The sequence below is a fragment of the Camelina sativa genome, chromosome 15 (assembly GCF_000633955.1).
Source record: "Camelina sativa cultivar DH55 chromosome 15, Cs, whole genome shotgun sequence".
Lineage (NCBI taxonomy): Eukaryota > Viridiplantae > Streptophyta > Magnoliopsida > Brassicales > Brassicaceae > Camelina > Camelina sativa.
The window spans coordinates 11,331,966-11,344,427 of record NC_025699.1 but is presented as its reverse complement, the minus strand read 5'-3'; the positions used below and the strand labels follow the sequence as shown (position 1 = coordinate 11,344,427).

Here is a 12,462-nt window from a genome sequence, read left to right as displayed (position 1 = left end):
TAAAATATGCAAAGTTGGTCCAAATTGTTTGGATGGTCTAGCCTTATAAGTCAATGTGTTGACTTTGGTTAACTAGAATTGAACCGAAATTGAAACCGGTTAAAGTTCAAAAATTGATTTCCCACCCTCCTAAACCGGTCGAATTTTGAACCCAAGACTTCAATCGACCTTCCCTCTCGATTTCCGATTTCGTTTTCGTTCCTTCTTGTTTCTTCTCTTTTGCGATTTCAGTCACCATCACCCCCAACTCTCTCGTTTCTTAATCGATTTTGTTGATTCAAAAATCTATTTCACTAGATTTTGGCTCAAGAATCCATCTGTATCACTCTCACTCTCTTTCTATTTTTCCGACTTTCTCTTCGTCTCTCTCTCTCTCTCTCTTTGGCGAGTGTCGATGGAAGAAATCGGAACAATTAAATTCACTCCACCGGCAGCATCGGTTGATCAAATCCGTCGTTATCATCATCTCTGTGGTTTTAGGGTTGATCAAATTCGACGTTATCATCAAATCCTTATGTTGATCAAATTCGACGTTATGATGCATCAATCTGTTTGTATATTGGTAAGAATCTCTCTGATTTCATTTGTAGATCATGATGAAATTAAGGTAACTTGATGTGATAAGAAATTAGGATTTAAACGAATAGGGAATTGATGTTAGCAAAGTTTTTATGGTTCTATTTTGTTAGCCGATTAGGAACTGCTAATTGATCTATTTTGTTTGACGTTCCTAACCTTGTTTTTGCTGTAGAATAAGAATCCGGTTTTTTAAAAAGTGTTTGAATTTGATATGTTATTTCAATTACAGGTTAATAAAATATAAATTATGGTTTCTAAATGTTGAGCTGAAATACGATGAAGGCTAATGATGTGCATTTGAGAATCAAACCTGTCACATGGTTTATTTTTGTCTGAACTTGGATATAGACCGACTAATTCTTGCTTACTTTCTTGTCTTTTGCAGGAGCATCATGTCAAAACTTGTCATGGTTCAGTTTCAGTTGTAGTTTATAGAGATCAGCGCTGATCACTTATCCAGACGTAACACTAAACTGTAAGAGTAGGGAATATGCATTTGGTGCTTGATTTGTTTTCCACTTGATAATCTGTTTTTTTTTTTAATTCTTATCTGTTTTTATGTCTGCTAGATTTGTCGTGTTTCCAAGGATTGTTTCTCTGCCCTGAAGCAGTCTCCTTACTGCTCCATAATTTCTGCATTTACCATCTTAGTCCCCTAGGACATGAGGTTTGATAGTCTTGAAACAATTCATTTTTTTCTTTGTATCTACTTTGTTGTTTGCTCACATTGTGTTGTGTTCCATCGTATCCACAAGAGTTTTTGCAGTTTGGAGCTGCTCCAGTTTGTTCCAATGATCTGTAGCCTTCTGTTGAAGACCTCGCAGACCAGATTCTTGAGTATTTAACTTTTTTAGGTAAAACTTGAATCCTCTCACTCTAACTTTGGGCTATCGTAACAAGAATAATTCCTCTGAATATCTTTATGTCTCTTGCAGCCTCGATGCAGTAATGTGCATGGGGATCACTGCTGGTGCCTACATCCATTCCTTGTTTGATGTATGTACTCATTGAGACTTTTTGAGGATTTATTTGTAGCTATATTCTCAGAACTTCATACAATATCTCATTACTTAATTTTTTATTTTATTTTTAATGACCCCAAGTTTACGATCAACCATTGAACCAATAAAATTTTAATGAAAATTTTAACTTAACAGTTTTCAAAATTTATAATAAAAATATTGCTATGCAACTTTGGTAAGCACCAACTAATGGAGATGCTGTAAGACTAACAAACCAATTTCATATAGAAAAATAGTCAGTGTAGATGTTATGGACTTCACACAGTCACAGAACAATAGATCTCGTTTACATTGTTAAACGAAGTATATAATCAAGGAAGGATTTTTTTGACTTTTTTTTTCCTAGCCTCAAAGAAACCCTTCATTGGCGTCTCTTTTACTTCACATCCCAAAGAACAAATCAATTAAGACAATTTTATTTGGCGCAAATTACAAGAACTTTGTCAAGTCAAATAAAAATAAAATGTGGACTAGATGAAAACTTTTTGTGTCAAGTCCATAAATAAATATGACTGGATGTGTATCTTAGTGTAACATCACTGATGAAGTGATAACTACCACTTTGACTCTAAAGAGAGGGGTGCATTTTTTTTCTTACAAACTACAAAGCCTCATTGACTAACACTTAACCATCTCAAACACATCAACTACAACAACAATACGGCGGCCTTAGGTCAGGCACGGCTACGTTAGGCGCTAAACGCTCCTTTCTCCTTTTTTTCAAATATAACAATCATGTAGAAAAAGAAAACAAATATTTCAAGTAATAACTATAGTACTTTAAGAAAACAAATATTTGTAATAACTATAGTACTTTCTTTCTTTTAAAAACAAAAATGAATCAAAACAAAATATCCAAATAACAACAAAGGTTTTTAAATTGATGAGCCATAATCAAGCCATTTTCACTTATTTACCCAATTCTACGAACAACAGAAACTCTTTAACTTCATGAGTTGTTTGTTGTACGTAGGGATGTCAATTGGTCTTAGAGACCATGGGCTGTCCATGTCCAAATTAAATTGGATCGGTTATGGTCATGACCAAATTTGAAGCGGTCAAATGGACCCAAAACCAATTTAGCCCGTTAATAAATGGTCCAAACTAATCTGGACATGGTTGTCCAATAAGCCTTAAAAATTAGGGATTCTAAATTTGGGGGAAAATTTTTTTCTTCAATTATGATTTTTATGATCAACCTTTAGTAAATTTTGCTTCAATTATGAGTTTTATGATGAATTTATGAGTTTTATATGAACTTAATAGTTAGTATGAACTTATGTCAATGACTTGATATGTGTTGAATTTATGAGTTTATGATGAACTTTTAGTAAATTTTGGTTCAATCTGCACACAATGGACAGACCAATTGGTCATGGTCTTATTTGGTTTGGACATATTTGGACATGGGTCTATTTGGGCCTTGACCATAAATGATCATAAAATGTATGTGTCCAATTGGACATGCCCATTTGGATCCCTAGTTGTACGTACCGTGGGAAAAGATTTAACGAAAATTATCCCAAAATGTCATTATCAGGATCTTTTCACTCTCGAGGACTATTCAACAACAAGAACATTATAATAACGTACTGATTGATCTGTGTATAGAAATATGGGTTTTAGGAATATATTGTTGGATGAAGATGGTGTTGCCAAACTGATTGATCTGTCTTATTGTGTCTCTATCCCAAAAGGAGAAACATTTACCAAGCTTACTTGGGTAGGAAGAGATTACGATTACATGGACGATGATCATTCGTTCAATCGTGTAGTGTCGGAAAAAACTGATGTCTACGGCTTTGGAATTTTCATGCAAAAGCTTCTGGCAGGAGAAGAAAGATTTGATGAGCTTTGTGGTTGGAAGAACTGGAGAGGCAAAAACAAAGTGCCAAAAATGTTGTCTGAATCCATGAGCGAGGGACGCATGGATGAGATCGTCGATCCAAAGATGCTAGTGGATAAAGTTTTAGAAGAAGAGCGTTACCGAATGAAAGTTTTCCTTAACCTCTCAGAAAGATGCATCGGTCTTAGAGGGGAAGTTCCAAAAATGCTTCAAGTCGCCAAAGAACTAAAGATGTCTGAAAGATGCCATTACTTAACCTCTCAGAAAGACGTCATTACCTTTCTTTAGGCTTGGGTGTATCTTTGTTTCATATGTTTCTGTTTTTGAGTCTGCATACTACATACATTCATACATACAATAGAAGAAGTTATACAAGAGACTAGTAGTGGTTTGTGCTAGTGCTAGTTCCGATATTGGTACGGACCAAAATGGCACTTTTAGCAAAAGCGATCTCTATGTCTTTTACCTTGAAATCGCTTGGAATTGGCAAGGGGAATCCTCTCTTGAGACGTGTGTTTACGTACGGCAAAAACAAGGCTTCAAGAACCCTCGAAGTAGCAGCCTAACAAGAGCACATATCCACTTTGATGCTAATCAAGTCAAAACACTTTTATCTCTAATAATCAAGTTACTAACCTGAACATAGTCTGATTGAAACTCTCCAATTTTACTCCATTTCATTGTTGCATTAAAATCATTTAATCTGAGGCTACCAGTTAGATTTTCATTGACTATTTCTGCAGAACACGCAACATTCATAACCTGCAAAACAAGAATCAATGATTATAGATCACATCTTAAGTTGACTTGTTCAGTGAACTAATAATATTAAGCATACCGATGATATGCGTGCTACGGATAGGACTTTTCCAGAGTCTTGAACATCAATCGCTATGTCTAGCTGAATCGTCGCATCAATTCCATCCTCTGTGATATTAACAGCAGGAGGAGATGTTACAGACATGTTAAGCATCATTTTGTCATCTGGATAATGTTTATACAGCTCTGGAAGGATGAGTTTCCAGTCAGATGTGCTTAGAATTGACCCGTTCTTTGTTTCCCCAATGACTATATGCATCACCTTAGCCTGCATCAAAACCAACTTACAATTTTGTTTTCTTCCACCATACTCATCATCAATATCAATCCATAGACGTGTCAAGATTTGAGAACTCACATTGAAGTAGACAAGTGTTGCAGAGTTGAAAACTTCTTCTTCTATTGAAATTGTCACCATTTTGTTAACCCCGCCAAAGAAGGAAGAAGGAGAAGAATGAGGTCCTGAAACTTTGACACCACTGTTGACACCATCACCCTTTGGCATGAATAAACCACTAATATCAACTTCAACCGACGAATTTCCTAAGACAGGGTTGCTTGTAAAAGTGAGATTGACTGCAGCAGAGTCATCAATCTTTCTCTCTTTTGGAAGTGATTGTAAGAAAGAATCAAGCTTCTTAATCTTGTCCAATATTTTCTTAGAGACAGTGTTCTTAACAGTAGATATGATCGTTTTTTCAAATGCATCAACCACCCTGCAAAAAAGTAAAAGAATCATTTATCTTTACAATCTTGATTACAAAGAAACAAGAAAAGAAAAAAAACTGAAAGTGAGATTCCACTTAACAATACCCTTGATACAGCCAAGAAGCACCACCGTTGATATGAATATCAATGTTTTCCACTGTACAATCACTTCCCTGAGAGGCAATCTTTAGGCTTCCATAATCATCAAGTAGAGTGACAGTGGTTTTCACATCTATTCCTTTAACCTTCATCATCACAATCATTCACCTGTTAATGAGATGAACACAAACAACAAGACCCAATTTGGGGTTCGACTTTTGTTTCTTCATTCCAAGGATCGTACCTTAACAAAAGCATCTCCATGATCAGAAATCTCAAAGAAGGAAGCTTTATAAGTATAAGACCAGTCCATGCTCAAATTTGCTGTCGCACCTGAAACACTCAAAAAGATTCCATCTTTGCCAGTCTCGATCTTGGAAGACTTGACATCAACTGAATCAATCTGAATATTTGATAGACCCATTCGTACTTTCCCGATCAGAGGGACTTTAACCTTCTTCTCGATATCTGGTAGCTGAAGCGGAATCGTCGTAGAGATAACTCTGTTTACGAGAAAATCTTTCGCAAATTCAAGACCCGTTTTTGAGACGAGTATTGAGATGTGTCCTCCATCGTTGGATTGCGTTAAGGTCGATGACACTGAGACACAGAGAACGAGTATCAGCAAGACTTTCGTGAGAACCATTTCGAAGAAAGTGGATAACTGAAGTTAGCAAAGTAACGAAGAAGTTAAAATAGTCAACAAAGAGTTTGACTTTTGCTTTAGTTAAACTAATCACCACGAATTTTACATGGCCAAGAATCTACAATTTTAGACGTCTTTCTCTCTTACAAGTTACAACTTACAAGATTGTAGACTTCGAATGTCTTGTCTTATGGACAAGTACTGGAACACTTTACAGAGTTGTGGACACTTTATAGTGTCTTGTCTTATGTACAACCAGGCTAAGTTTTTTTTAATAGCCAAACCAAATATAAGGTACGGTTTGAAACTTCTTCTTGGCAATTCCTATAAGGTCGCAGTACTCTGAATGATCAAGCAAGTCGCGGAAGTCCACAAACAGTTTCTCAAATACCTTCCACTGCATCTTGATCGGTCTTGAATATGGATATGGGAGAAAGCCCTGTGCTTTTATTAGAGATGTTAGCATTCTACAAAAATGGATTTATGTGAACCTTAAATGTATGCATTGTCTCCCCTTACATCATATTCTAGTGCGATTGATTTCAGCACGATGAATGTATGTTTCGTGTCCTCTAAATTGTCGATAAGAGCCAGCCAGATCTTTGTCGTAAGCTCATCAGCTTCTTCTTTCGATTTGCCACTGACAATCAATTGGTCTGCGCTACCAAAAATGTGATTAACAAATTAAACATATGAGATTTATTAAGCAGAGTCGAATGTATAACCAAACAAGCAGCTCATATTACCGATGAGGGTTCCGTGCAAGATGCCTGAAGCAGGAGTAGTGGAAAGTTGAAGCTGATCTTTCAAGAACAAGTAAATATGTCCAAGCATCTCATCTATGTCTGTCTCCACACCTAATATGTTTCTGCTGATGTATAAAGCCACATATCTCCTGCAGCTCAAAAAAAGGCTATTAAGTTTCTTCAATCTAACTATAAATATTCAGCTAGCTTTTTACATGGGTATGAAATCACCGTTTGCTTAATCCTTGACGGATTGGTCCAGTCCATCTCTTAGTTTTGCTAGCAAGAGGATACACACGATTAAGAGCAGCCTGCCATAAGCATTCTCCGCGAAATAAATTCGACCACTGTTTTCTAACACAAGATATTTGATCCCACTTTGTTATTGGAACTCTTATAAATATCTCTATCAAGAGATCATCTGAAAGCTTCCCGAATGGACTCTCATCTTTAATTGTCGGCTCAGTGTCATCTTTGTTCCGGTTCATATGATCCTGCAGCATATGTTTACATATAAGTCTTCAAGAATACAGAAAACTAGAGAGGGCTAAACTTTTTTTTTGAGCAAATAAAAGACCAAAACAAAAAGAAGACACTAACATGCAAGATGTCGAAATCAAACATAACAGTATTGATAACGCCCAAGTATGTATGTCTATAAGAGTAACAAACACAACCCTACCTGAGAAGCATATATATATATATATACAAGCTTATTAGACGAAAACATGTTACTCTTAGATTCTACAATTTCCAGAAACTTCTTTCACATAAACGTAAATGATACAAGGGCACAGAGATGTTCACAATCAAACTGAAAAAGTCACTTGCATAAAAAGCAAATGACAAAGGCAAAGAAACAAACTTTCCATTACTAAAGTATTGACGTTCTAAGCAAAAAGCAATCAACTTTGATTAAAAGTGATCAATGTTGGATAATTCCAAGACTTGGAGACAAAATAATCTCCTTCTAGAAGCTGCTAGAAGAGATAGAAAATAGAAAATACAAATAAGATCTAAATATTAGAAGTTTTGTAAGTTTTCCTTTTCCATATAGATTTAGGGGTTGCTAAGATCTATATAAATAAGAGGTCATGGAGAGATGTTCCATAAGACCTAAGAGAGAAAGAGATTTAGTTTTGAGAAGTTTCTAAATCAATAAAGAAAGTTGTTCTTTAATCTTTCAAGTTCATAGTTCTTTTGATTTGAATTGGTATCAGAGCTTGTGTAGAAGACTCAATCAAGAAGACGGTGGTTGAAGAAGCTTTGTCGCCAAGCATGGGAGACAACAATCCACCACGAACCAAGGACCTTGGATCCCCCTCGATCCATTGTCCGATGCTAACATCGACAAACTACACAGTTTGGGCGATGCGTATGAAGATCACGCTTCGAGTCAGCGAAGTGTGGGACACAATAGAAGCAAGCTCCACCGACGTGAAGATGAACGATGTGGCACTTGCTCTATTGTTCCAGTCGATCCCTGAGTCGCTGATTTTGCAGATTGGAGAGCAGAACTCAGCCAAAACCTTGTGGGAGGCCATCAAGTCTCGTCACCAGGGAGCAGACCGGGTGAAAGAAGCAAGACTTCAAACTCTGAAAGCAGAGCTAGATCGGATAACGATGGGAGAAACAGAGTCGGTAGATGAGTATGCTGGGAAGATGTCAGGACTCGCCGCTCAATCAGCTTCCCTAGGAGAAACGATCGAAGAAACAAAACTTGTGAAGAAGTTTTTATCGGGACTTCCAAGAGAAAAATTTATTCACATCGTAGCATCTCTTGAACAAGTCCTCAACTTAAACACCACAACCTTTGAAGATATAGTAGGAAGGATAAAAGCTTATGAAGAACGAGTTGGGAAGGAGACCTTGAGTGAAGATCAAGGTAAACTCATGTTCTCAAACACCAACAACCGTAGAGGGTACGGTGGATTTCGAGGAGGAGCTAGAGGCAGAGGCGGTACCGGAAGAGGAAGCTTCGGTAGAGGCAGAGGACGAGGCCGAGGAAGATTTAACGGTCAGAATGAAGGAGGAGAAACCTCAGAGAAGGACCATAAGAAGAAAGATCTTACCAAAGTGATATGCTGGAGATGTGACAAGTCGGGTCACTATGCTTCAAGATGTCCCGATAAGCCTCTGCAACACCAAGAAACAAACCTAAACGAGACTCAAGAAGCTGAAGCCCTCTACGTTCATGAAGTGGTGTTCTTGAACGAAGATAAAATGTTTCCTAGTAACTACAACACTAACACTGCAAGCATTTGGTATCTCGACAACGGTGCAAGCAACCATATGACGGGAAACAGAGAGTTTTTCTCTAGCTTAGACGAAAACATCAAGGGGCGAGTAAAGTTTGGTGATGGGTCGTACGTAAACATTATCGGGAGAGGCTCAATTGTCTTTGTAACCAAGTCGGGTGAAAGAAGAGCTCTCAAAGAAATATATTACATACCGGATTTAAAACACAACATCATCAGCCTTGGACAAGCAACAGAGAATGGTTGTGAAGTAAACATGAAGGGAAACACTTTGACCTTAAGTGATTCGTACGGTCGATTACTAGTTCAAGTTGTAAGGTCGCCAAACCGTCTCTACAAAACACCGCTGGAGATCAGTTATCCAAAGTGTCTTTCAATTCAAGAAGAAGAAGCTACATGGACTTGGCATGCGAGGCTAGGTCACATTAGTGTTGGTGTCATGAACAACATGGTGAGAAAAGATACGGTCGTGGGAATGCCACAAGTATTACGTGAGATGAACGTATGTCATGCATGTCTAGCCGGGAAGCAAACCCGACACACGTTCCCAATCAAAGCAAATTACCGTGCAACACAAGTGTTAGAGCTGGTTCACGGAGATCTGTGCGGACCAATATCACCACCAACACTAGCAAACAACCGATACGTGTTCGTTTTGATAGATGACTTCTCGAGATATATGTGGACAATATTGTTAAAGGAGAAGAGTGAAGCGTTCGATCGGTTCAAAAGGTTTAAAGAGTATGTGGAGAAACAAACCGGCAAGGACATTAAAACCTTTCGCACCGATAGAGGAGGAGAGTTCACTTCTACTGATTTCAATCATTTTTGCGAAGAGAATGGAGTCTCTAGGCACTTAACCGCACCATATACTCCACAACAAAATGGTGTGGTTGAGAGAAGAAATCGAACATTAATGGAGATGACCAGAAGCTTGCTTAAAGCAATGAAGGTTCCGAATGATATGTGGGGAGAAGCCGTATGTCATTCAACGTATCTTATCAATCGAGTTCCAACAAAGGCGTTACAAGGTCAAACACCGTATGAGAGCTTATGGTCCAAGAAACCTAACATCGAGCACTTAAGGATTTTTGGATGTGTAGCTCACGTCAAGATCACCGGACCACACCTAAAGAAGTTAGATGATCGGTCAAGAAGTGTGATCAATCTCGGAACCGAACCGGGTTCCAAGGCATATCGTCTCTATGATCCACTCACGAGGAAGATAACGGTCAGTAGAGATGTGGTATTTGACGAGAAAAAAGCTTGGGACTGGTCTCCTCCAAAAGAAATTGATGAAGCACCAGGAATGTTCAAGCTCTCTCATGGAGGATTCATAGAAAATGGAGATGGATATGGAAATGATGAAGACAATGATTATCACGATCCAGAGCAAGAACCTATGAACCAAGAGGAGGAAGAAGCAGAGCACGGTGACAATGGTGTGAACCATGAAGCTGAAAACCAACAAGTGACAACGAGATATGGTCGTACCATACGACGACCAGCTTATCTCAATGACTATGTGTTACTTGCAGAACAAGAAAGTGCAAGGTTGTTGTTTACGATCGACGGAGAACCAGAAAACTTTCTTGAAGCTGAACATAAACAAGAATGGATTGATGCAATGAACGCTGAGTTAGAGTCGATTGTGAAAAACGAAACCTGGGAGCTCGTCGTTAAACCGGTTGGTGTTAAGCCCATAGGACTGAAGTGGATTTACAAAGTCAAGAGAAAATCGGATGGAACGGTGAGTAAATTCAAGGCAAGACTTGTGGCGAAAGGCTATGTACAACAACAAGGGATAGATTTCGAAGATGCTTTTGCTCCGGTAGCAAGGCTAGAGACGATACGGTTCTTAATAGCTATTGCAGCAACAAGTGGGTGGGAAATACATCACCTAGACGTCAAGACCGCTTTCTTAAACGGTGAACTAAAAGAGTTAGTTTACGTAACACAGCCTGAAGGTTTCGAGAAAAAGGGAAAGGAGGATCGAGTGTATAGACTTCGTAAAGCCTTGTATGGCTTACGACAAGCCCCTAGAGCATGGAACACAAAACTCGATCAAGTTCTCAAGGAGATGAAGTTTAAGAGGTGTGTGAAGAGCCGTCAGTCTATCTCAAAAGAAACGAGAGTGAACTCTTGATAGTGGCAATCTATGTTGATGATATGTTCGTAACGGGAACTTCACGTAAGGTTATTGAACAGTTCAAGGAAGATATGTCAAGAAGATTTGAGATGTCGGATCTAGGCAAGTTAACATACTATCTCGGTATCGAAGTAATCCAAGGAGAAGATGGGATCATGATAAAACAAGAGGGTTACGCACATGGGATCCTAAAAGATACAAAGATGGATTTGTGTAATTTGACTCATGTGCCGATGGAGTCAAACTTAAAGCTCTCCAAAGCAGAACACGAACCTGAGATCGATGCAACAAGTTATAGAAGAGCCATAGGATGTCTGAGATACCTTCTTCACACAAGACCGGACTTGGCATTCGCAGTTGGAGTTCTGAGCCGATACATGCAAAGCCCGAGAGAGTCACACGGAAAAGCTCTCAAACACGTGTTAAGGTATGTGAAAGGGACGACTAACCTTGGCTTGTATTTTAGAAGAGACGGATCAAAGAGAGTGATAGGATATAGTGATAGTAGTCACAATATCGATGTCGATGATGGGAGAAGTACTTCAGGTCACATGTTCTACTTCGGTTCGTCGCCAATCACTTGGACGTCACAAAAACAACCCACCGTCGCATTATCCTCATGTGAAGCAGAGTTTATGGCAGCGACGGAAGCCGCAAAGCAAGCTATATGGTTCAAGGAGTTGTTAAAAGAGGTTCTTTGTATTGACGAGAAGGTCATACTAAAGATTGACAACAAGTCGGCCATTGCTTTAACCAAGAATCCAGTGTTTCATGGGAGGAGCAAACACATACTCTCAAGGTATCATTTCATTCGAGAATGCATAGAGAATGAACAGATTGAAGTGGAGTATGTACCCGGTGTGGAGCAGAAGGCGGATATTCTTACCAAGCCGTTGGCAAGAATAAAGTTTAAAGAAATGAGAAGTCTAATTGGAGTTGTAGAGACAAAGCTTCCCGGAGTTCAAGTTGGAATTAAGGGGGAGAATGTTGGATAATTCCAAGACTTGGAGACAAAGTAATCTCCTTCTAGAAGCTGCTAGAAGAGATAGAAAATAGGAAATACAAATAAGATCTAAATATTAGAAGTTTTGTAAGTTTTCCTTTTCCATATAGATTTAGGGGTTGCTAAGATCTATATAAATAAGAGGTCATGGAGAGATGTTTCATAAGACCTTAGAGAGAAAGAGATTTAGTTTTGAGAAGTTTCTAAATCAATAAAGAAAGTTGTTCTTTAATCTTTCAAGTTCATAGTTCTTTTGATTTGAATCAAAAGCCCCTTTAATTATATAGGCTTAAACTCAACATCACCAGTCCCTATGTCACAAAACCCCCATAAAAGACAAAGATATCGAAAGGATCATAGTAATCTGATTGATTGGATTTGGAACTCAAACGAACCAAAAATAATCTCTTGTAAAAGTCAAACTTGTCTCATATGTAAGTAAGAGTGGAAAACGAAACGGCTAAATATGAAAACTTGGTAAAAGAAGCTGAGTAAAGAATAAAAAAGACTATCAGTTTCACCAGCTGACGCAGAAATCAAGCAGAAAAAGAATCTAATGAACTTACAGGAAGAAGTACAATAGGAGT

General features: G+C 38.3%; 1 protein-coding gene, 1 long non-coding RNA gene and 1 pseudogene across 3 annotated transcripts; 2 read left to right on the top strand and 1 right to left on the bottom strand.

Moving 5' to 3' along the window:
- Window positions 204–1,681, top strand: LOC104746433. 2 transcript variants are annotated; one of them, XR_760867.2, is made up of 5 exons: window positions 204–562; window positions 965–1,054; window positions 1,149–1,246; window positions 1,346–1,433; window positions 1,515–1,681. It is a non-coding gene; the product is annotated as an uncharacterized LOC104746433 (long non-coding RNA). The 2 variants fall into 2 exon arrangements; XR_760866.2 differs by having other exon boundaries at window positions 1,335–1,433.
- LOC104748364 (inactive serine/threonine-protein kinase At1g67470-like) lies at window positions 3,217–3,735 on the top strand. The gene has a single exon (XM_010470019.1). It carries the CDS (start codon window positions 3,217–3,219, stop codon window positions 3,733–3,735), a length of 519 nt encoding a protein of 172 aa, XP_010468321.1.
- LOC104746432 lies at window positions 3,700–12,456 on the bottom strand (annotated as a pseudogene).

Bases quoted from the DNA above. Each gene is read 5' to 3' on its own strand.
- LOC104748364 (XM_010470019.1), top strand. From the start codon at position 3,217: ATGGGTTTTAGGAATATATTGTTGGATGAAGATGGTGTTGCCAAACTG.